Consider the following 25,190-nt stretch of genomic DNA (forward strand, 5'->3'; position numbering starts at 1 on the left):
AATATGTGAAAAATATATATATATATATGTGAATCACTTAAACAGTTGTTTAGATATTTCAGTCTGGATCAAAGGAGTTGATTGTCAGAAAAAAAATGTTTTAAATACTGAGAGAAATACTATAGGTTTTGTGGTTCAGCATTTTTAAATGTTTTTCCACCTCTCCAGCAAAATTTTACATTTAAACTGAAACTTAACATAAAGTCTTCACATAGACACAGTGTGTTCTTTACACAATTTAAATTTTTGTCATCTTCTGCAGCTACGTGATATAACGGGGTCGTCCCTAAGGCAGCCTGTTTATGTTGGTGGGCTCAAATTAGACATTTTTAAATATCCCAAGGACTGCTCTGTTTCCCATCACACTGTGGTAAACATCCTGTGTCTTATCTGTCTTTACGCGCCTGCTTCATTTTCACCATGGAAGGTAATTACTGAAGAGGATATTCCTCACCAGTGTCAGACTCGCTTCTCAAAAACTACCACCACTTCAACAGACAACAGAAGGAGTCCTTTTATTGTGAAATATTCATGTGATGCTTTGTGTGCATTTGTTGATCAATGAAGAGTCTAATCATTGTTCCCTCTTGCACACTGATGAAAGCTTTCAAGGTCATGGACTTTGGTGCTGGTTTTCCTCCCGGTGCTTTAAGTCCTTGAGAACGTGTGGGTGATTATGTCATTTTCCAGGGTGTGTTTCTGTTTTTTCACAAGTGCGTCACCAACAATACGGCCTGTCTGGAATGAGTAACAAAACACCAAGGAGGAAGGCAACACTCGGTATCTGTTCTAGTCCTCACTGTACCTCCTGAAGAGAAATATTTAAAATAGTTTTAGCAAACCTCATCAGCACTTGTGAGAGCGTTGACTACTGTTCATGTAACAGAAGGGCTGTGGCCATGGCTGCCAGCTCATTCCCCACATGCTCTCAAACACACACCATATAGTCCACAAACAGCCAGTAGTCAATGGCAAAGGTTCTGTTTATTTCAGAGAGACTGTCTGTTGACTCAGAAGGGCCTCTTTGGATGGAGCAACAACCCATTAATGATTAAACTAGTGTTTTTTTGAGAATTAAGGATTATAAAGACAAGAAATGTTTGATTTCAATCCATCTTAGACTACACAAAAACAACTGAGCAGGTACACTGAAGTATGAAAGTGCCAATACAAACAAATCTGATGTGGACTGGTACTGCAGACTGCGGCGACATGATGAAATAGCTCTAATCAGTTCAAGGACAAATGGCCATGAATACCACAGTCTCCTTTCTAGTGGGTTTTTTTGTGATAAGCTCATTTCTTCCTTTGCTTATGAAATTCTAAGCAATTCAGTGTGGTCTAAGTGTTGCAGCAAAAAGGAAAACACACCACTATACATTTCATTCAAAGATAGAACATATAAACTATTAGGCTGGTAGCAGCACTAATCATTATATATATGTTATGTTCTCTGTGTGATGTTTGCGTGGGTGGGTCGGAGTCTGCTTCTGCTGGAGAATTCATGAGACAGCCTCTCGTCTTGGTGAGATAAAGAGGGATTTTGTGTGTGTGTGTGTGTGTGTGTGTGTGTGTGTGTGTGTGTGTGTGTGTGTGTATGGGTGGGTGGGTGGGGGTGTTTGTAGTAAGGATGACATGGACAGGAATGGACAGTTTAATTAATAACCACCATCCATTTCTCCCTGACCTCAGCTGGTTACACATGTTCTGACTGGAGCCCAGACAGAAGCAACTTAGTGTTCATTAGCAAATACTGATTGAGTTGCAGCTCACAGTGTGGATATCAGAAACAAGGCTGAAAAAGAGGAACGTTAGCAAGCAGGGATTCAGCAACACATTCTGAAAGGGAAAGCTGAAAGGGACAAGGTAAGCACTGTGAGACTGAACATATTTCACGTTCAGTGGTGAGCGGGTGACTTCTCATGAGTCCACTGTGTGCCGTTGTGTCTGAGCTTCGTCTGGCTGTTGTGTGGGTTGTTACAGTAGACTGCGAGTTTCTGAGTCCTTGTGGGCTGCTTTTGGATCTCAGGGGAAATTACACTGAGTTAATTTAAAAAAAAAAATGTGGCAGATGAAGTCTATAAAAGTAGCCTTTCAATTGTGATCATATTATGGCCTTAACACCAGAAAGGCCACGGTCTAGTTCAGAAACATGTCTGCTATTGACAAAATACCTTCAAGCTTACCTGCAATCCAGTTTTTACCATTTTATTAGAAGATGCTAACTAAAACTGAAGGCTTGCATACTTTGTGTTTAGTAAACTACTGTAAGCTTTACAAGTTTCACAAGATCGGTACAGTACAGTAATGACCTTGTGCATCCGGCTAAGTGAGCCCCAATGACACAACGAGTGCTTGTAAAGGCACAGGACATATTATAACTGCTCTGACATGATCAAGAAAGAAAGGGCTCCTTCCATGACTCAATCATGGGGTCTTGATCTTCTTCCCACACCTCCCTGCAGGCAACCACTGAACCTCTCTCTCCACATGTGGGAGGAAAGACCTATCAGGTGTGTTGATGTGGGGACTCCCAAGCTGATGTTTAATTACACTCTGGAACAGGTTTCAAAGGTTCCTGCAGTTCCTGTGTGCAAGAAAACTTCGCCATAATTCATAAATCACAGTAGTTTGATGCTTGTCACAGATCAGAGGCTTACTACTGCTCAGCAGCCCAGTTCAACCTGTCTTTTCTGAGTTGGTGCTCAGCGACCCTCCTGAATGAATGAGTGGGTGGGCCCCGACATCAATGTGGTGGAACCACTGGAAATCCCACCCAGCGATGAATTCTCCATCTCCGAGAGCACCCACCTGTTCGGTAAGTCATCTTGGCAGGGACCAGCTCACAGATAGATGCAACAAGATTGAAGAAGGGTGTTCAGGCTCTTTAACATGCTGATTTTTAGCAGATACAATATTTATCATTCTTACCAATCTTAGATTATCGTGGCAAGTGCTAACAGCTGCCGTTTAGCACCAAATGCAGCTCAAGCAGATGAATATCATTAGTTTTACTGGTACTTGGTCAAAAGAAGCAATCTGAGGATGTCACTTTGAGCTCTGGGAAATGAACAGTCTATGCAGTCATTTAATATTTAATTCATCCATGATGAAAATAGTCTGCATTTGCAGCCACTTTCCATGATGAATCTGGATATTTCACAAAACAACAGAGTGCAGCAGCTGTAACAAATCATGTCTTAAAATTTATTTTAAAAAACTAACCAAGCAGGTAGAAAATGGTTACCCACTGTGTAGAGAAAAATGTATGGATGCAGATGTTCCTCCAGGTCACCTCCATGTCTGGTCACTCACATACCACAACAACACCATACAGTAGCTGACAGCTTGTGCTATTGCCCAAATCTGGCAATGACTTCACACATTAGCCAGCTACTTGTAATGATGTAAAGAAATGTGACTGTGTGGTTAATGAGTAGCTGAGGCGACCTTTGTTCCCCTTGTGATTTCTCAAGCAAGCACCAAGTAGTTCAGTACTCTACATCTGGTCTTCTCGCTACTTGAAAGGAAGTCTTCCCATCAAAAGACATAAATGGAAGATGAAATGTTAGTGAGGAGCAAAGGAAGGACTGAGCTACAAAACACAGCTAGACTGTTGGGATCAGAGAGCAAAATCTGCAAATAGGCTGTGTGTTTGGTCACACAGAGATGGCCATGGTCCAGACCAAGTCTTCAAGAGGTCAGTGTTACAGATGCTTGATAGATGCCGTGTTAGTGTTGAGTTTGTCAGCTTGCTTTAATAATGGATTTGACAGTATTTCAGTACAGTTGAGGGGTTATTGTAGACTACACGTGGTCTTTGAAACGGTACTCTGCTCTTTTTAAGGGAAATGTCCTGTCATGAATACATCACACGTGCTGTGGAAATCACGACGCAACAGTCTGATCCTGTGAAACTCTCTTGGAATTTCAAAACTACCAGTTTGTTTGCTGTGCAGTTACATGTCATTCTGAAAGACACAGTGTGCTCTGTGCATGCCACTTGTTAATCATTTATGGGTTTATAGTATGTCTTGTGTGGGTTACTGACTACTGCTGAGCTGGACTCTGTTTTAAGGAGCCTATACTGGGAAGTACTTGAAATAAAACTGCGTTTTTCCCAATCAGAAATGAGGGTTTAATGACAGGACGATGTTGCACAGGCTCTAACGCCCAACCAACGTGTGATTTCAGTGTATGAAATAAGTGGCTTAGGTTGATATTACTCAGATAGCATTTCTTTGCTTCTGACACTTCACAATTCTTCCTCGAGGAAGCAGCTCATATTATTAAAGCTGCAACAAAGGGTTCATTAGCAGTGATGTTCCCACAGATAACTATCTCAATACTCTGACCCCTCAGGAGCATTTTAGCGTCTGACAAGTTGTATGCTACCTGTCTACCACCAAAATGGTAATTTAGGGACAAACTAATGAACAGAATTAGCAGCCACATATTTCCCAGTTGGTGGAGACCAAAATCAACTCAAATTTACTGAACACCGGACTCAACATTTCTCAGGGGGCCAGAACCTTAGCAACCTCCTGATGAGTTGATTTCATGTGGGTGTTGTGTTTACAGGTTCTCTCAGCAAAGTTCATAATTGATCTTGAAAAGTGAATCTTAATCTTAATTCAAGGTCAGTTTTTCAATACTCTCAAATACACCTCTTAATCTTCTTCAGATTGAGTTTTCACATCTGACATGGAGATATGTGTAATCATTTGGTTCCATATTTATGCCATGTAATGGCAACCAAGCTATTTCTGATCTAAAGAAAGCTACAGGTAAAATGATATAAAAAAAAAGTAAGTAGGTGGACCTTGAGCTAAGATTTTTATTTTGTCTAACTTCTGTAATATTTTTAAGCATTTTTACAACCCATCTCCACTTCTCTCTTAGATATTCTGGCAGATCAAGGCAGTCCTCTCCTGCAGGATCCTGACATCTTACCCTTCACCAGCTATCCCAGCATGCAGTACTCATCCATGGAGCCAGCCATGTCTTCCACACCATACTACTCCAGTCAGAACTACTACCCTCCCTACAACGGAGATGAATGGTACTCACACACGGGGATATATGAACTGAGGAAAGGACCCCTGGAGGTCAGCTATGGTGCAGAGATGGAAGAGATGTCCACTGTGGTGCCTGCTGTGTGCAAGAGGACCCGGCACATGACGCAGGCTGGAAGGGTCAAAGGGGAGGAACTTTGTGTTGTGTGTGGAGACAAGGCCTCTGGATACCATTATAATGCGCTCACCTGTGAGGGATGTAAAGGTGAGAGAAGATGTGCTGTAGCAAGACAAATGCACTGGATTTAAACTGAGAGCGGTCATATGGGAGTTTTACTCCGCTCGGAATTGGTTGCATTCTGACTGTTGATGCAAGTGAAATTTTACTGTTTCAGGATACAGTATTAAGTATCCTGAAACAAATCAATAGAAATATATATGTGGAAAATGTCCTGTTTGTTTTTACTCTATAAAGTAAATGTCTAGACACGGACAAAGTCTGCAGTAGTGTAGAATGACATTTGACCCACACAGCTAAAATTCTATCATTGTCATTTGCTGTTGACTTTAGGGGCCACCCTTGTCAGGGATGTCCTAATCTACAGTCCAGACAGCGGCTGGTGAGGAGTATTTGAAACATGTATAATTATTACAAGAGGACCTGTCCTGTTTTTACTTATGAAGACTCAGGGCTTAAGTGACAATTCTTCACAGACAGGGAACAATATTGAGTCAGAAATATGCTTTGGTGCTGCATCAGACTTTGACTTCCTGAGCTAAAGAAAAGACTGAGGCTGATTTATAGAGTACAAAGGATATATGAGGAAATATATGAGGACAGATTACACTTTTACAACCCTTCTTCATGTAAAAATGGTGACAGTGGAGTCGTGGGCTTGAGCGGTTCCTCCCCATGTTTTTATGAGGCCGTGAATTTGCTGTGATTCCTGTCCAAGCTCAGGGTGAATGGGTATGAGTGTAATTCCACACTGTGAGGTTGGACAATGACAGGAGTGCAGCAGCTGGTCTGTCCTGTCGTTTGACTGAGAATAGGCTCAGGTCTTCCAGGTCCTGCTGCTAGAGTCGGTGGCCTCTCAGCTTTCGGCTGTACAATGCAGGAGCAACATGAGCTGAGTTACGCTAATGCAGGTCATTCTGTTTAATGTTCTATGTCAGAATGTCTAATAACTGTTCCAAAGTCATTCTGTGTGTGTGCTGCTCTGTTGCTCTCCCTGTCTGGAACATTGCCATCCTTCCTCTCTCTGTGACATTATGAGAATAGCATATTCGGTACGAATTTCATTTATGTCACCTTGTCATTTATCTCTTCAGGTTATATCAGTTTAAATCTGCATGGAATACGTACTGGGCAGTGATGGAAGAAGATCAGATAATTTAAAAACAATACTACAATAAAATAAAGTCCTAAATTGAAAGGCCAGAAGAATTACCTGCATAAAACACAGCTACGATCAGTATTTCCAAAATAACTATGGCTCAGATGACCATGTGTCGGTGAATGGGGTCTAATAATGAACCCACAGATTATCACTTGACTCAGCAGCTGTTTTCAGTAGATAAGTCTACTGTACAATACCAGTACAGCAAAAAGACATAGTGATGGCGATCACAGTGGCGCGTGTAGCAGCTAAGGAGCCAAGCATTTTCCTGCAATGCAATGCAACTCCAAATTATAATGTCATCCTGTGTCTGCTGGATGTGCACATGGACAAATGCATGTCATATCAACACAATATGTGATAAGTGTCGTGCTCACAGCTTGTTCCTGCTGTCCTAAAGTGGCCACAGAGCAAATCCATCTAAGTGTCAAAATTATTTAACCTAGATATCTGGAACAGACCCTTTCAGAGTTCTGTAGTGTGGTATGATGATAAATTTATAAAACGGCATCAGTTTTACATAACATAAATGTACTTTTATGTGGTACCCTAGTGACTATAGCTGGCATTAATTATAGTCAGAAAAGTTAGTTAACAAAAAAAGCAAAAAAAACCAAAAAAACAAAACAAAACCTGAACTGTAGTGAAGCAGTGGTATCAAATAAATGATAATAATTACTTACTAGCACAAAATACAATTTAATACAGTACATAAGTGAATGTTCTTTGTTACTTTTCACCAATTTACTATAGTGTGGTCCAACAGTCTAGTTCTAAATGTCTTGACTTTGTATCTGCATATCTTCTACCTGTGCCATAATAATGCCTCCATTTGTCAATCATGTTCAGGTTTCTTCAGACGGAGCATAACAAAGAACGCTGTGTACAAATGCAAGAGTGGGGGAAACTGTGAAATGGACATGTATATGCGCAGGAAATGCCAAGAGTGTCGGCTACGAAAGTGCAAAGAGATGGGCATGCTGGCTGAATGTGAGTATCCCTGGTGGTTCCTGTTGGTGCTGACAGGACACAGAAACAATAATTAATTGATATGATAGAGAAAGAAAAGATTGTGGGTAAATTTCTACTCATTATCATGCCTCAGGTCAAAATGATTTGTGCTGCCCACATGTGCACACTGTGCTGTGTGTTTAGTAGAGTCAAGAGAGGCTGTCAAGGTGGCCGTGGTGAGCCCTCATTTTCCATTCTGACATGGCCTGTTGAATTTTAGTGGGGGACTGAACGTCACTCATCACACAACAGAAAGGTCCAGCTTTTGTTGCTGTTACAGGAATAGAAACAGTGAAACCAACACCTTAAGCTCCATTTAGGAAAAATTAACACATGCTATCAGGTTTTCTTAACACCTTTGACATGTTTGGGAATGTAGTCTTCAGCATTTTCATAAGCTGAGTGTACCTCAACATGAAAGACAGAACATGTATTTTCGGTACTTTTGTAGTCTTCGGAGGATTGATATTGATGGGTCTATTTAGAGCTGTCAGCTGAAAAGAGCAGGAGGACTGAATGGACTCCTGTTGCTCATAAATAGTGCAGCGCTGTGATGAATATTGCAGAGTGGCAGGCATTCATGAGTCTGCCAGCTAGAGCAAAAACAGCTCAACTAATTAGACTTTTTTGGTCATCGTGTGAAAAGACAGATGCTAATTCACTGGAGAGGCTGATTTTATTTTTATGATTATTCACCTCTCCTCACTGTACTTTAAAGACTTTACCAAAAGAGGGAAATTCATTCACTGGATTGATTGAACTTACAAAGTTAAACATGAAGGACTAAGAACAAATTATCATAACATAGGATGGAGAGGTGAAAGTGTATTCTTCCTTAATGGAAAATGTGCTGGAGCAAACGTTTAAAAATAGTCACTAATAAAATGACAAAGTGATAGCATAATCTGATTATAAAACAGAAATGAAAACTGTAGTAATTAAATGACACTGACATGAATTGATTACTTCACACATAATGATAAATGGCCCTGCGATTGACTGGCGACCAGTCCAGGGTGAACCCCGGCTCTCGCCCGTAGTCAGCTGGCATAGGCTCCAGCTCCCCCGTGACCCTGATGGATAAGCGGTATAGAAAATGGATGGATGGATGGATAATGATAAATGATGTGTTGAAATATTAATGATAGAAAATTACATATAATTAAGATTCTCACTTCAGCAGTATGTAGGACTGGCACCAATATTAAATAAAACTTTAAAATGGCCTCATGATAAATGAAAGTGAACATTTACAAATGCTGTTGAATGAGCTGTGAGGTATTTAACACACATAGTGAAGCCTCCATCGCTGCTGGCAGGCCTGCTGACAGAGATCCAGTGTAAATCTAAAAGGCTGCGAAAGAACACCAAGGCCTCCCCGGGCCAGTCGACTGGAGATGAGACAGAGGGGGCAGACAACACGGACAACAAACAGGTCACCTCGACCACCAAGCTGTCGAAGGTGATCACAACCTCTGTCCTGCACACATTTATTATGTCATATAAACTGTGGCAAAATGTGTCATCACTTAATGATGTGTGTTGTTTCTGTTTTCTCTTCGTATACAGGAAAAGGTTGAAATTACTAAGGATCAGCAGGCACTGGTGAAAATCATTGTAGAAGCTTACAACAGACATCAGATTCCTCAAGATGTGACCAAAAAATTGGTATATTACCCTCAATATCACTTCAGACTGTTTCTGTTATTGACATTAAAAGATCCTGAAGTTCGCATGATGACATGTAGCTGTAATTGTTGATAAAAAAAATAAATAAACCTCTTGTCTTCAGCTACAAGACCAGTACAGTGCAGAGGAAAACTTCCTCCTCTTGACAGAAATGGCAACAAACCAAGTTCAAGTTCTTGTGGAGTTTACAAAAAATATTCCAGGTATTATTTCCTGCTCTGTATATCTTAAGAAATAAGACATAACCACGCTGATTCTCTTATATCATTACAAATACAAGCAAACAAACAAATAAATAAATGAGTAAACATTTTACATCTTTTCTGGACGTAATGGGTGTCGTGATGCCTCTGACAGGCTTCCTCTCTCTGGATCGTGAGGATCAGATTGCTTTGCTGAAGGGCTCGGCTGTGGAGGCCATGTTTCTGCGCTCCGCTCAGGTTTTCAACAGGAAGATGCCCAGTGGGCACACAGAAGTTTTGGAGGACAGGATACGCAAAAGTGGTGAGTCAGCTGAAGTGATACATAAAAATGTAAGATACCAAGCTTGAACTGTCCCAACTAAAACTCAAGCTGTGCAGCCATACTAATCTTCATGGTCAGAGGAAAAACTATGGTTTTCCAAACTTTCAGAGTTTCCATGTAAGCTTAAAATGTGGAACTAAAATATCCTCTAATTCACGACCTTCAAGAGTCCTGGTATGTTGGGTCTACCAGCTGCAGCAGGCTGCACACACAGCATCACAACTTTTGCAGTTCCAAAGCAGGTCGGATCCTCCTTTAATAATTGATCAACCTGATCTGTGTGATGCAGCTGGGAGATGTGTGTTGACCTGTTGATCTCTGGCTGGGTGTAGGTTACACATGTACACACCCTCACTGGGTACAGTTTCACTCTGTTTAGGTGTGTGTGTGTGTGTGTGTGTGTGGAAATACTGACAGGTAAATGAGAGCATTCAAAGCAAACCCATCGCTTTAGTGGTGTTGTTTTTATTTTATTAAAACACACACATTTAGGTTGTTTCTGCCATGGGAAGGTGTTTCTCACATATGCGGTTATTACAGCCTCTCTGTTTCCACATATATGCCATGTCAAATAGTTTACTGCTTGGCGGCTATAAAAAAAAAAAAAAAATTTATATGTATGTGAGGTGTCATTGTGTCAACCAGGTTGGACAGTTAGACAGACAGCCGCAGTGACAGCAGGAGAGTGTGTGAGTCACTGGGTCCCTCAGCGCAGCCCTGATGTGAATGGTGGGGATAAGAGATATTCACACTAAAGGCCATTCTGGGAAAATAAGAGAGCAAAGCTGTCTGAGGAGACCATTGTTCCTTATCAAAACATCAAGAATGCTATTGTCCACTTCTCTCCCTCTGAGCCCCACTGGCATTTCTGAATGCTTGATGGTGTGTCCAAGCAGACAGACACTCTCTGCTAGTTTGGAGAGCATCTAAAGTAGGAACTGTTGCCAGAAATTATATAGATACCACATTAATTATAATAATCACCCCTTTTCTCAATACTGAATCATCACCTAAATAAGAAAAGCAGACGTGTTTATATTTGTTGTTTTGCACAGCATCATTATTGCATTTTAATTTTCACTCTCTTGTTTATCTTCTTCTTTGTACGTGCAGTTCATCCATAACACTCGCCTCAGCACAGCACAGCACAGCACAGCACATTCAGCTGACTACACTGTAGCTGACTGTTGATTACAGTGATATTTATTATGTTTGACAGCCTTTTGAATCTGAACAAATGTGCAAAACTGTAAAACATTTTACAAAAGCATTACTGCAGTCTGTTTTTTTATTAAACGCGTTAACCACTGATTCAAAACAAATGAGGAAAAACATTTATAAAACACATAATAGTGTAGAACACATCTGGCCAGATGGACTCTACAACACCTCCTGGAGCTCAAAGGCTCAAACTGGCTCAAGAGATGATGGGCATGATCTGCCAGGATGCTCCTCAGCTTCTTCTTAATAATTTCTGCAAAAAGCTGAGTGAAGAACGTTTGATTTTTAGTTCATAATTAGCACAGAAGTGGAAAATCTATTCTTCTTAAAAGGTAAATATATTGGAAAGGGTAAATCTTTTAAAGCAATGTTGTCTAGCTTTGTGTATTTCATTATTAATTTTAGTTTGAATTTTATTGGTATAAGGAAATTAAGTGAAGAAAAGTACTGTAGATGCTTGGAACAAGTGTCCTGTGGTGAGCTGAAGAATGATTTGTGTGCTTAAATGTACACCCTGTGGCAGAAATCAGGACAAAAATTCTAATATTTAACCCCAACAATCTGAATTTCATTATGGATAATAATAAAAGTTGCCCTTAAGTTAATCCATTTAGCTCCTTAAGCAGCTTATCTTTGAAAATTTGAAAAACAAAATTTATTACATCAGACCTTAAAACACAACTCATTATATTGTTCATGCTATCACTGATCCAGGGTCTGTACTTGGGTTTACCTTTTCATGGAGATTTTAAGGGGAACTTAAAATCTCAGTATACATATTTTTGAAAACTGGAGATGTCTTTTCTGCAGGCATCTCAGAGGAATTCATCACACCCATGTTCAACTTTTACAAAAGCATCGGGGAGCTCCACATGGTGCGGGAAGAACAGGCTCTCCTCACCACCATAACCATCCTGACACCAGGTGACCCAGTAACAACAGCTTTCAGTGATCTAGAACTATTTTATAATGACACCATGTACGGTGCAGATATTCTAAGAGTATTATCACCTCTCCAGATCGGCCTTATGTGAAGGATCAGCAGGCTGTTGAGAGACTTCAGGAGACCATGCTGGACGTGCTGAGGAAGATGTGCGTCCTGCAGCATCCACAGGACCCGCAGTACTTTGCTCGTCTCCTGGGCCGCCTGACGGAGCTGAGGACACTCAGCCACTACCACGCAGAGATGCTCACATCCTGGAGAATGAACGACCACAAATTTACCCCGCTGCTTTGTGAGATCTGGGATGTGCAGTGACTCACCAGAAGTGAACGGAAACATCGGGATGGTAACTTTTCACTTGGAAGACAGAGTCATGGTTCAGCTGCAGTGAATATTTATACTGGATCATGTGACGATCTGGAATTATAATTTCCATGCAACCTGTCTCCTGTGTGGCCTGACTTTCTTGGAGTTAGTCGTGTGTTGACTCTGTGAATGGTTTAGGTTAGTTTTTTATGACTCACTACATCATTGTGTCTGTTTGCTGTCATTCTTGAGACTTGTCTTATTGTTGAGACGACTGAAATAACTTCTTTTTGTTGTGTACACCATGTAACGCGTCTTGAAGTCCCAGCATGATTAATCAGACAAGAACAAACACTGGAAATTATTCAAAGCAAGGATGGTGCTCAAGTTTAGATTATATTGAATTTAATAATAGATTCATTTATTTTTTATTTGTAAAACTCATAGTGCTCTCTACATGTATTTGCTGTAAATACACAAATGATGTATGTTCTGTCTCAATAAATAACAAAATTAACATGAAAAAAGATTTATGTTGGGACATTTTATTGTCAAGTGTGCTGAAACATGTTCAAATTACGTAAAGAACATTAATGTTAACATTAATGTCAAAGGGTTTCCCTAACTGAATGTGATCTTCCATTACATTACCCACTAACAAACAAACAAACAAACAACTAACAAAACCATGAACTTATTATTCCTTATTTATATAATCAAAGAATATTTAGGATTATTTATGACCATGTTAATATACAGAATCAGCCAAAATAATGTGTGCACACATCAGGAAAAAAGGGTGATGCCATCTGTTGGGGAAACATTGTACAACAGTACACAGTGTTATCGTAATTTGATCAAACCTTGAAAGAGGTATCTATATGTATAGACATAGATATATGTATAGACTTACACAAATTAAATATTTATGCATGTTTTTCTTTTCCTGATGTGTGTATTCATTGTTTTGGCTGACTCTGTAAATGTTTTAAGATATGAATTGATTTGAATTTCACTATCAGTGCTGTAGTTGTTCATAATTACAGTAGTTGGAGTACCAATGGCACTCCAGCAGAAGTAGTAGAAGCAGTAGTATCTCACACTGACAACATAAACTTAACTCACAGTGAATCTACTTTGTGTTTAATGCAACACCAATAATTGTACCAATAACATTAGCCTTAGAAGAAATAAGACATTTTCAGGTTATTGAAATGGAATTTATTTTGTTTTATTCTAAAATGCACTTAGAACATCAGAACAGATACAGATATATCCACAACGTAAAGGTTCCATAACATAGTGTCTATCTCAACTTACACCACCCTGATATATCTCTAAATATCATTTTTACAGAAGGTTCATGTTAATAAACTATACATCATTTACATAATTATCCATAGCATGTAATAATCATTTATACATGTAATACAGTTTTTCTTTTTAATTAGAGAAAGAATTTTAAAGATAAATGTGTCTGTGAAACAAAGTACCATTACTGAATCAAGATGTTATCTTGTGATGTTTTATAGCTAATTGCACTTTTAGGACAAAAATAACCACAATGCATTCTGGGTAGTGTCCTTAACTGTATCATAGCACCATCTTGTGGAGTAATTTGGCAACAAATGTAATCCCTGTTACTATTTACTGTAAAAAAAAAAAAAAAAAAAGACAGCGAGCAAATAAACAAAGGGGTACTACACATATTTATTTATTTTTTACTATTTTTTTAAAGGACACCGTGAAGAGTTAAGACATTTAGAGGTGAGTTCTGTCCTGTGTGGGCAGGGGTGTGAGTGTTTCTGCTTCAGGGTAAACCAAGAAGCCAGAAAAGGTGGTGTACCTCCCCTGGTTGCTGTAGACAGCATAACGCTCGTCCTGCTGACTGTACAGCCACACACTGTCGCCCTGGTGGAGAGACAACAGTAAGCTTTGACTTTGCATCTCCCGTCTCTTCGATGTGTCCTCGTCAAACACCATCGCCTGCACCTCGCCCTTCCCTGTCATCAGTTTCACAGAAACAGCCTTGCGAGGGTGTTTCCCCACAGTGAAGGCGAAGAAGTACGCTCCAGGGAATTGGCATGTGAACATGCCTGAGGTTTTGTTGAAATGCCCCCCGATGTTGACATATTCCACATCAAAGGTCAGAGGTGGCTTGTCCTGCTGCCTGCTGCTCTGACCCAGGAGTGAGGATGTTCGTGCCACAGAGAAGGCAGACCGTGGCTGCTCTGTCGTCTGACCTCTGGCCCATGTATCACCCTGAGGGAGGCAGTTTGGGAAGGACAGGCCTGGGGACAAGTGGTTGGTGATGTAGCTGGTTGGGGACATGTCAGGATAGACAAGGTAACCAGAAAAGGTGATATAAGGACCAGCATTGCTGTATAAAGCATATTGAGGACTCTGCTGTAAAAGCAGCCACACTGTGTCCATTTCCTTCAAACTGATCATTATGCTTTGGCTTTGAACTTTCCTCCCTCTCTTGCGGTAGTCATCATAAGCTATAGCCTGCACCTCCTCTCCATTCTTCACCAGTATCACAGAAAGCATTTTCTTTGGAAATTTACCCACTGAGAAGGAGAAATAGTAAGCACCAGGGATGCGGCAGCGGAAGTGACCAGTGTTTGGATTGAAGTCCCCGCCGATGTTGACCATGAGCCTGTTGAAGGTCACTGCCTTCTGCTGGCCTCCCACAACACTGTTGGTTCGTGTGGCAGAGAAAGCAGAGCGGAGACCTGTTGTCACTGGAGGGGCATGAAGGGGTGAAACTGGTCCAGAGCAGGTAATCAGGATGAATACACATGCCAGGTGGCAATGTGTGCTCCACCGAGCTAAAAGAGAAAATAAAAAAATAAAAAATCCATTTACAGAAGACTTACGGTAAGTCATTGACAGTTTTAGTGAGTTATATCTGAGATGTTTTGCTGAACAAAATAAAAGTCTGTTCTTACAGTTCTCAATTTGATGGACATGGCCACCAAAGGGATCAGGCGAAATCTAAGAGGTCACCAGTTCAACATTTTGGAAAATATGCTCATTCTGTTTCTTGCAGAGAAAACAGATGAGAAGATTAATGCCACTCTCATGTCTGTCCATTAAACAAAAAAAGCACAGGTGGCAGATTTTGTCACTGTTGGACAACACCAGGCAAGCAGTTTCCCTGTTTGTGCTAAGTTAACCGGCTGTTGGCGCAGCATACCAGGCCTACATGAAAGTGGTAATGATCTTCTTATCTCTAACTCTTGACCAGCAAAAATGTGGAACTTTTACATTAAAGGAATAAGGAAAAAGTCTCTTACAGGTTTATTCTCTATGAATTTTTTTCTTGTGCAACACCTTACATGCCAGACCCCAAAAGTTCTTCAAATGAACAAACTGAAAAGAAAGAAAATAATGTGCCAAGGAAAAACAAGGTCATATTGCTTCATTTTGCCTGTCAATATCAAAGTAAAATACACTTCTTTTAGATTGCGTCTTGTGTATCAGACCAAGCTTAACCCCTCACGCCTCTATATAAAATACGCCAAGTTGATAATGAAGGCTGGTTAAGCCCTGTCGAGATCAATATTGACTCTCAAATCAAGCACTCTAATGTGGCTGATATTGTCTGTTCTGTCTGTGCACTGAGAGAAGGGACTAGATTAGGTGCTGGTTCATCTGTTCCTGTGTGTGTTGAACAATGGAAATTTTTTGGACGGTTGGTGAGGTGAGGCAGGACAAACTGCAAAAAGACACCACTGAAAAGTTTAAATGAAACATTACTTTGAAGTGTGATAAGTTGCAAAAAATTAATTATTATTATTAATATGAGATTATTTTCATGAAAACTGTAGATTTTTGAATATTTTTAGGGACTTAATTTGTTTAAATTCCCAGAAATTCTGCTGTTTTTTTCCGTTAAGTATATTACAGAGCTAGACACATTCAGGCTCAGAATGGTTATGTGTCAAATTAATTTGCCATAATATTTATAAGATTTGCATAAATGTACAGAAATAGATCAAATTAAAATCCCACAGGGTCATATTATTCTGAAGATCTTCCATAACTAAATGAGTGGAAGCCTTGCACCTGTAAAGCAACAACATGTAATTACAGGCTCCGATGTTGATTGTTTTGGGTTTTGGGTAAAATTCATATTTGTGTAACACTAATGAAATATAAAGTGTGAACATAATGAACAAAATCAGACAACCAGCTATAATTTTAACAAAAGTCAATAATTTCCATCCTGTCCAGAGATAAAATTCACAATATATGCCTGCCAAAAGAAATAATAATAATAAAAAAACTCTAAACATTTCTTATTCCATTTCTATTTATACACACGGAATTGATGATTAAAAGTGTTCACTCCTTGCAGAAATATCAAACCTACCTGTTGGGCGTTGCTGGTACAGAAATTGCATGCTGTATGTCTTCTTTTAATTCGTCAGCTTTTTTGAATAAAGTTCCTCTTAGTTTGTTGCACTGCTAATGTCCATGTCTGACATGGCCTGACACCGAAAAGGGACAAAGCTTTTGTCCATACAGATATACCAGGAGGAGGAGGAGGAGCCCCAAACCCCCTCCAATCTATAGCTTCATTCTGCCTGGAGAGCAAAAAGAAAACAAAAAAAAAAAGTGAAAATGTAGCAGTGCTATGCAGCCTCATTGGCTCACGGAAATATTAAGTCTATTCATGCTCTGTTTTGTCTAGAACAGATGGAGTGGCTGTGGGAAACTAAGTTTGAATTATTTTGATGTGGGTGTTGGTTGTAGCAACTACTTACGTACTGCAAAATTATTTCTATAATATTATATTAATTTGTGTGAGGTTACAGTTTATTCATGAAGGCTAAACCATGATGGGGAGACATAAAATATATACGCTATAAATGGTTTTCAAAGCACTGTAGGTCATTATTGCCTTGATAGCTTCCTATTTTTTTTTTTTATTTTTTTTTTGACAGTGTATGGACACACTACCAAACCAGTTTGTTTGGTAAATTAAATGTATAATCTTAAAATATATTTTTTGACTATGTACAAATTTTTTTTTAAATCAAAATTAATATTGTCAAAGTGAATATTCAAACAAGCTTGTGCTTATGAATACCTTGAGGAGTTAAAGGGCCATAGAGCACAATCTAGTGTATCTGGTGGTACATTTTATACGCTATATTGGTTCATTAATGTATAATAATCTTAAATACTGACTGGGATGAATTACTGCCTTGCTCCATGAGCTGCTTCTGCCCCTCCATCTACTGTCATGACGCAGAGAACCCGGAAGACGTGTGTTCGCTGTCAATGCCAAAGACGGGGAGGAGGCACTGAGAGATAAAAAAAAAAAAAAAAAACACATTTAAGACAAGATGGCAGGACTGCCCCGCAGGATCACAAAGGTAATCATTTCACACTTTAAACCGCAGCATGTCTAACTTTTATGCCATGGCTACAACTCTACCTGCACAGTGTAAACTCCCACTGCTTTGCTGGTACGCCCGGTTAACTGTTTTGTGTGCTACCATTAGCATCCACCTCGCTAACGTTACTTGGATAAAGTAACCTCCGTTTCATTCCTTTGCCGAGATACACCTAGACACGGTGGGTTAAAAGGACAGCAACGCATTGTAAAACAAATATAGATAATGTGTTGCATGCCGGCATTATGTCTTCTAAATATTCTTTATAAGCACAGTAGAGTTCTCAAGTTGCTTCTCATCATATCGTGGTGCAGACTGAATGACTGACTAAGCAGGCTAATGATGCTATCCTCGGCTAGTTTGTTAGCTTCGTTTGTTTTTAATGATGGCAACAGCAACATCCAACAAGCTAATGCTAACCTGTTAGCTTCATACTCCGAGTACTGTGCATATCTTTTAAGCACACATAAGCTGAGATGGGTTGTTTGTGTCTTGTTGTTTTTTCCTATTGAAATTATTTTGCTGTTTAAGGCTAGCTTCTTTAGCTTAGCGCTACCTGCTAGCTATTAGTTAAATTAAACGTTAGTACCATAACTTTGAGCTGTATTAGCAAGTGTTGAATATGTAGCGAACCAAACGGTTATGCTCAGCGTGCAAAAGATGCTGCTGCTTTTAAGAAGAGCTGCCCCCTGTACACACTTCACAACTAAAGCCTCATGTTACTCACAGACTAATACAGTGGATTACAGCTACATTCATCTGTCATGACAGCCTTTATACTAACTAATTGATTTCATTTTATTTCAGTGTCATCATGACATTTCAGTGGACTAAGTTTTGAGAGGGGCTCTGGTTACTTGGCATATGGCTTGCTTGTGTTGTTGTGAAGCTTTCTTTTCCAGTGCAGGTTGCAATTTATGTTTTCATTATGTATTAATTAATACAAGCTATATTAAAATTCATTTTTTCTATAAAATGGCAAAAATATTAAGTTCCCAGAGACGAGGGTGATGTGTTGAAAGCTGACCAGCCACCGCAAATATTTAATTTATAATTGTATGAAACATAGAAAAGCTGGCCTGTCTTCTATTTGTGAACCTAATAAGTGACTAATTTTCATTCAGCCAAGACTGGAGTTGACTCTTCATTCTTATACCTTAATTTTTAATTTTTATCTGTGACTAAAGGTTTTGTTTTGTTTGTATTCCTGCCACTCCTGTGCACCCTGTAGATTGTTCAAATTTTGGAGCAGTGCATGCTGCTAGTCTTCTTGATACCTTCATTTTTACCTCTTACCTACAAGCTTCACTGAAACCACTAACTTTTCTTTTTTCTTTGTGGTACCTTTACAGAGCCCTTAATGTAAATATGAAAATAACAATGTATTCTGTATATTTGTGTAGATAAACCAGATATACTGGAAATAAAGCTTATGATTTGTAAAGGAGTGTGCTTATCATGTACTGATTTTTTACATTACATTAAACACTTAGGAAATATGAATGATGTGTAAGAGAAGATTGCACAGGTGGGTTAGTAAGCAGACTGCAGACTAGTGTTGCTGGGAAAAGGTGGCAGGGTTGGGATGGGAACAGTACTTAACGTACCAAGCCCTTGAGCCCTCAGAGCGTGTGACTGGAGCTGGGAGCCCCTCTGCCGTCTGTGTTTTCACTGCATGGTTTTGTCTGTGGGTTATCTGAAACATTTCAGGAATCTCACTCCCATTTGCATCCAGGAAAAGAACATCAAAAACAATGGGTCCTGGCTTTTGCCAAGCTTCACTCGATTTCTTATGTAGTCGGCTGTTATTTATTTATTGCTCTGTTGTAATCAGGCTTGATGCTTTTAATAAACAAGTCTGCATTTGAAACCAGTAGCATGGGAATACCAGGTTTTTAGATTAGAAAATAATCAAAGGGCCTCATATAGTATCAGTACTACAGTTTGGTGAATACAGAATGTACAGAGAAGAGTTGGAGAAAAGTGACGTTTATATATGAATTGCTAAAAGAATCTCTCAAGCGTGCCACTCAGTGCTACATCATGCAAATCAGATACCTGCTCCTCTTTCACAGCAAAGATGTCTGTTTCTGTGGGTCACTTGGTTGACACGATTCAGGAGAAGCCTTGCTGCAGTGGCTTATGGGAATGAAAGTAATAGTCTCCTGCGGTGCTGTAGCTGAGTCAGTGTCACCTCTAAAAGACAAATACATACTGCACACAGTCTTCAGAATTACAGGAGTGAGCCACTGTTGCAGTCACAGCTACCCTTGCCTCTGTGATAAATGATAAAAGCCAAGCAGACCGCAGACCGTAGTCCATCGCCTGCCTGCCAACTCTGTTGTTAGAACAGTAATGACTCCCTTTTATGATAATTTTATATAATAGTAAACATATTTTATCAATTTCACATGAAATTCTGGGTTGTTTCGTTTGGCTGGGTAATATAGTAGCACCAACGTATAGTTAATTTCTTTCTTTCTTTTTCTATACCAGGAAACTCAGCGTTTGCTTGCAGAGCCTGTCCCAGGCATCAAGGCTGAGCCAGATGAAGGCAATGCCCGCTACTTTCACGTGGTCATTGCTGGACCTCAGGACTCACCTTTTGAGGGGGGCACATTTAAACTTGAACTCTTTTTACCAGAGGAATATCCCATGGCAGCTCCTAAAGTACGCTTCATGACCAAAATATATCATCCCAATGTAGACAAGTTGGGAAGAATATGTCTAGACATTTTGAAAGGTAAGTCGGTACTCTGAAATATCACTGTTCAAAATCAAAAACTACTCTGGAGACAGCAAACTGCAGCTGTTGTTATGGTAGAGGGCAAGTCTCACTCATGTATAACTCACTGGTCTCTGGCTCTAATGAATTCTCTGTGGACCAGCTGAATGCTTGGAAGGATGATATACAGGAACATATTGCCTTAAAGGAACATGTGTCTGAAAGCCCATACCAAAACAGTCAACACAAGATTACAGCTACTACAATTTAACTGGCTAATAAGTACATATATAACTTCAGTCAAATTGCATAAATTTAACAGTAACACATAGATGCATATTAAGCATAGACAGGAGAGTGGAACATTGTTTCACTGCCTTCGGGGGTGTGGGAAGATAAACAGTTTCAAGAAGAGTTTTAGTGTGACATATCACATGCAGTAGCTGTGGTTTATACTAGGAATTCAACCAAATTCACCTGTTATCGAAAAATAAAAGAAAAGTTATAATCAAGTGGCTCAGGAAGATGCCCCTCTGCCTCTCAGTGGAGAAAATCTTCTGTTCTTAAGGGGAACCCTTCATTCACTTTATTGAAAATGGGGATATGAAGTATGAACGAGAGGCTGGGGAAAGGGGCAAAGTTTGGGTGATGACAGGCTGACTGTGTAGAAAGAGGAGCAGTAACCTTTTATATTTATTCACTTATTCAGTTTATTTATTTAGGTTGTTTTGTTGTATACCTTCTGCCATTACATTTTTTGTACTTATTTCAGTAATGCCTCTTTTTTTTAATTGAATTATTTTTAGAATGTTGTTCGTCCTTTTTTGTGTCTTGTCATGTTGAAAATCATTAGAGACAGTGTTAGAAAATGTTGCCGTATTTGCAGGGTCAGCTATGTGTGGCACGCATTGTGATTTACCCTAAAATTTGTTTAACTTTGGCTTTAACAGCCACTTTGCATTTGTGCTGTCTTTGGCATGTTCAGTCAGACTTGTTACTGTTGGAAAGCCTGTATGTATTATGTCCTGTGATGTTTGGTCTGTGAATGAACAGAGGGATTTGCCAATTTCATCTTGCTCAAAAGATCAAGGGCTGTTACATTACATTTGTGGCTCCTAACTGGAGCTTTGTGCCACCACTACTGTAGATCACCACTGTTTCCTCGTTGTTGTTGCAGTGTAAAATAGGCACACTTTTACTTGTGCGTTACTCTCTTTTCCTCTCTTTTTACTTCCTCGCACCCTCTTGTCCCTCTGCTCTTCTTGGTCTGTGTTTCAGTCTTATTAAGTATTTTTTTTCCCCCCAGTCCTTTTTTATTTTTTTTTTTATCTTTTCAGATAAATGGTCGCCCGCTTTGCAGATTCGTACAGTGCTGCTCTCCATCCAGGCGTTGCTAAGTGCACCCAACCCCGATGATCCCCTAGCGAATGACGTTGCAGAGAAGTGGAAGTCCAGTGAAGCTGAAGCCATAGAAACAGGTGAGAGCTATGATCTGGCTGCGTTTACCTCAGGGTTGATTGCACTTTCCACCCAATCATGTCTGTGTGCTCCCTGTCCCCTCATCAGTTGGGTTAAAGGAACATCTGGCACACATAGTACAAAACCCAAAACACTGTGTAGCATCTGTGTTGCACTATGAGGTGTATTCTTGTGTTTTTTACTGTTACTTTTTCAACTGTCTTGACCAGAATTATTTATACCATATCCTTAATGTAAATTGTGTATCTCAGTTAATGAAATGTGGTGAAATTATTAATCATTTATGACAAAGCATATAATTTTAAATGTAATAATACGACCACTAGTCCAAATTTAACTAGACTGAAACTTTTGAGATAAGAGAGCAATACTCAAACCGTTAATTCTTTTTTCATCGATATATTTTTGTTTTATAATTAATTATGTTGGTAATCACATTTGATCAATTTGATTAATTAATGAACATGTTGACTTTGTGTAGCTGTTGGTCATCCGGCTTCATCGATACTTGTTATTACTAAATAATTTTCATATTATTCATATTCATTTAATGTTAATCTGGTTAATACCCCCTCCCATATGTCTGACCTTTTTTTTTCTTTTTAAATAATGAGGATTTCATAAAACTTTTCTTATCCTCGCTGAAGGTTTTTTGTTTGTTTGTTTGTTTTTAACTTTACAGCCAAGACGTGGACCAGGCTCTATGCAAACAAAACTGAAGTGTAGAGCAGCCTGACAAGTGGAGATACAATTGGAAGTCAAGCATGAACACAAACCCTCATATTCTGCCAAGACCTCTTCCAACTTTATTTGCATATAAATGACACAGTCTTAAATATATATATATATATATATATATATATGTACACATATATATTATGAAATAAACATGAATATATTATAAAGGATAAAAACAACTGCTGACAATTGGTGATTTTAAATGCACGCTAGTAGTGAAATGACTGGTCACTGTCCTAATTCACTACTGTTCAAATGCATGGGCAGAGCTTGTAGATCTACTCACTTGGCTTTCTTTGTCCATTTATTTTGAAAGTCTTTGCCAAATGTTGCTTCTAAGCACATTTATGGGGGAAGAGGGCCCCACATTTTAGGTGGAGGCTTGAGAACAGTGGAGACAGTGGGAGGTGTTGTCTAGATATGGTCAATATTGTGTACTATTTCTTTTAACTTTGTTTTTTTATGTTGCTGTTTATGAAATGCAGCTAACTACTACTAGCCCGCTGTATGTAGGCACTCACCTGGATGCAGACAAGTGTTTGGTCCTGCATAGATGGACGCATAAACGATCGCATTCCTTCTTGCGTACACATCTGGCTGCATCAAATGCAAACTAATATTACTAAAACCCAAACTGAGCCTTTCACTGTCACGTTAATGTTTTCTGCCACTCTGAGTGTAAACTGTAGGCTTGTGGGTGGTGTGTGGAGAGTGTGGAGTGTATGGTGGACATTGTGAGCAGTTTTACCATATGTTGTTTTTGTGTTTTGTTTTGTTTTTTTTTGTTTTGTTTTTTACCTTAGCCAGTTTTTTATATGTGAATCTTGCTTTCAGTTCCCACACTAACCACTCTATGTCATTACAGTCTAATGGTTCAAGACTCAGTGGTTTACTTCTTCCCATGGCATTTATTTCACAAAGCAGTGGTTACACTTGACTGTCAGTTGTCTGGTGACATGAGGTGGGGTGGGGTGGTGATCTGTGTGAGAGGAGTGCTGGCTTGTCACAGGATCAAACGCCAAAAGATCAGTGAAAGCTTTTGGCTGAAAAGTCTGTATTCAATTCACTGTTTGTAAATTCATTTTTTCTATTGTTCTGGTGTGTGGAGAGGAAATGTTTTCCTGCTCTGAGAATGCTATGAAACGGTCCACCTTCATACATTTATGTTGTGTAAATAAAATCTGTTGGTTAATAAATAGTCGTGTTGGTGTCATTCTTAATGGGACAGTTACTGTAGTGATGAGTGTAAGGAGTTGCTAGTTCTTTAAAAAAAAAAAGGAATTTGATTTATTATAATAATTATTGTTTGTAAATTCGTTAACAAATGAATTAGCTAATACTGTTCAGAATTGTGAGGATGTGAATTGTAAGGTTTCATTAAGTTTGTACTGAAGATTAATTTCCCTGCTTTACAATAGACAAGATAAATGTTGCAGTTTTTAAATTTTTTTTTTTTTACTATACTTGCAGTAATTTGAAATATTTAATGCTTGAAAAATCCCTTTTTTAGTCAATCAGCAGTTATTTCCAACCTCCTTTCCAGTGGACTATTATTTATCAGTGTGTGAAGGTTGAAATTGTCCAGTTGGCCACCTCATTTTTCTAACATGATATTATCTGTTTAATGCATGTCTAAACCAATCTTTACACAGATGATACTGTTATGTGACACATTGCTGACTCAAACCACCAAGAACTTACAGCTCTCACCCTGAAGCACTGAAAGACAATCTCATTAACTTACTATCAGATGCAAATCAAAACGACTGAATCCTTTTCTCTAAGCGTGGTGCCTAAAACCTTCACAGGGTTTACAGAGCTGTGTGTCCTCCCCAGGCACGTGGGTCTGGTTCACTCACATTAAGTTAAAAGTTTAAGGAGGTTTTCAAAGTTGTCCTGCTTAGCCTGGAAAACCGAGGTCTACATGTTTGCATGCCCGTGACTCTAGTAACTGTATTTGCAGAACATGACGTGGTTCTTGACTTTTCACAAACCTTTTAATCGTCATGTGAGTGCTTCTTAGGATGTGGGTCAGGATCATTCATGAATTACTACATTTTTTACCTATTCTATTCTATATATCTATTCCTCCCTTTTTAGATGGTGCCAGATACCACTATCTTACAGCGGTGAATGTCTTCAATGAGAAGGACACATCCAAATACAAAGGCATTGTCATTTTTTTAAACACTTCTACACTTTTCCACCTTTGAACATTTCCTATAGTTTGAAGACAGTCCTCATCCACTAGAGGGAAGCCCTGAGCTTTGTAACTTCTTCACTCAGCAGTGCGTGGCTTCACCACCTCACTACAAGAGGATGGCTGCTGTAAATAACCTGTGGGTGAAATAACATGATACTGCAGCGAACTCAACAGTTTATTTGCCCTAATGATTGTGTGGGTAATCATGAAAATCCAAATGCAAAATATCATTTTTGTTCTCACTTGTACCTTGGCTGTCAAGATATGAGTTGATGCAACAGCTTAATAAATAGAAACGTAATGCAAATTCGATGCATGTGTTGAAAGGCAGAGTTTATTTATTTTTCTGTTGATGTATTTATGTGTTGGATGTATTTGTTCCTGTTCCTGAAACTGTTTACCAGTACAAATTATTATATTTGTATATATCTAAAAGGTGAGAAAAGTGAGAAATACGGATGCTTTTATAAGACATATGCTGTTAAAATGAAGGCTGGCATATATGTGTCTGTAGATGAAATGCTAAT

General features: G+C 39.2%; 3 protein-coding genes across 8 annotated transcripts; 2 read left to right on the forward strand and 1 right to left on the reverse strand.

The window, feature by feature from the left end:
* Positions 1-1,640: 1,640 nt before the first annotated feature.
* nr1h4 (nuclear receptor subfamily 1, group H, member 4) lies at positions 1,641-12,647 on the forward strand. 6 transcript variants are annotated; one of them, XM_046393436.1, is made up of 11 exons: positions 1,641-1,866; positions 2,466-2,513; positions 2,648-2,818; positions 4,903-5,280; positions 7,265-7,405; positions 8,722-8,888; positions 8,996-9,094; positions 9,219-9,318; positions 9,473-9,619; positions 11,672-11,785; positions 11,881-12,646. In XM_046393436.1, the coding sequence occupies exons 3-11, from the start codon at positions 2,722-2,724 to the stop codon at positions 12,117-12,119; spliced, it is 1,482 nt and encodes a 493-aa protein (XP_046249392.1). In that variant the 5' UTR covers positions 1,641-1,866; positions 2,466-2,513; positions 2,648-2,721; the 3' UTR covers positions 12,120-12,646. The 6 variants fall into 6 exon arrangements, with proteins under 6 accessions (XP_046249392.1, XP_046249390.1, XP_046249393.1 ...); XM_046393434.1 differs by lacking the exon at positions 2,466-2,513 and having other exon boundaries at positions 1,642-1,866; XM_046393437.1 differs by lacking the exon at positions 2,466-2,513 and having other exon boundaries at positions 1,647-1,866; positions 8,746-8,888; positions 11,881-12,644.
* A 917-nt stretch (positions 12,648-13,564) lies between these two features.
* Positions 13,565-17,887, reverse strand: c1qtnf13 (C1q and TNF related 13). The gene is made up of 4 exons (XM_046393441.1): positions 17,560-17,887; positions 17,323-17,425; positions 16,489-16,702; positions 13,565-14,941 (listed from the first exon to the last, which is right to left on the reverse strand). The coding sequence occupies exons 3-4, from the start codon at positions 16,517-16,519 to the stop codon at positions 13,872-13,874; spliced, it is 1,101 nt and encodes a 366-aa protein (XP_046249397.1). The 5' UTR covers positions 16,520-16,702; positions 17,323-17,425; positions 17,560-17,887; the 3' UTR covers positions 13,565-13,871.
* On the forward strand, positions 17,377-23,656 carry ube2na (ubiquitin-conjugating enzyme E2Na). The gene is made up of 4 exons (XM_046393445.1): positions 17,377-17,497; positions 20,015-20,261; positions 21,581-21,721; positions 22,405-23,656. Exons 1-4 carry the CDS (start codon positions 17,468-17,470, stop codon positions 22,446-22,448), a joined length of 462 nt encoding a protein of 153 aa, XP_046249401.1. The 5' UTR covers positions 17,377-17,467; the 3' UTR covers positions 22,449-23,656.
* Positions 23,657-25,190: the final 1,534 nt, after the last annotated feature.

This window comes from Scatophagus argus, chromosome 7 (genome assembly GCF_020382885.2).
Source record: "Scatophagus argus isolate fScaArg1 chromosome 7, fScaArg1.pri, whole genome shotgun sequence".
Taxonomy (NCBI): Eukaryota; Metazoa; Chordata; class Actinopteri; family Scatophagidae; genus Scatophagus; species Scatophagus argus.

Excerpts from the sequence above, each read along its gene's own strand:
- nr1h4 (XM_046393436.1), top strand. The coding sequence starts at position 2,722 with ATGAATGAGTGGGTGGGCCCCGACATCAATGTGGTGGAACCACTGGAA. Across the intron at positions 7,406-8,721 it reads GATGGGCATGCTGGCTGAAT|TGAAGCCTCCATCGCTGCTG; the intron begins GTGAGTATCCCT and ends TAACACACATAG. Across the intron at positions 9,095-9,218 it reads AAGATGTGACCAAAAAATTG|CTACAAGACCAGTACAGTGC; the intron begins GTATATTACCCT and ends TCTTGTCTTCAG.
- c1qtnf13 (XM_046393441.1), bottom strand. The coding sequence starts at position 16,519 with ATGCAATTTCTGTACCAGCAACGCCCAACAG. Across the intron at positions 14,942-16,488 it reads GTACCAGCAACGCCCAACAG|CTCGGTGGAGCACACATTGC; the intron begins GTAGGTTTGATA and ends TTTCTCTTTTAG.
- ube2na (XM_046393445.1), top strand. The coding sequence starts at position 17,468 with ATGGCAGGACTGCCCCGCAGGATCACAAAG. Across the intron at positions 17,498-20,014 it reads TGCCCCGCAGGATCACAAAG|GAAACTCAGCGTTTGCTTGC; the intron begins GTAATCATTTCA and ends TTTCTATACCAG. Across the intron at positions 21,722-22,404 it reads AGCTGAAGCCATAGAAACAG|CCAAGACGTGGACCAGGCTC; the intron begins GTGAGAGCTATG and ends TTAACTTTACAG.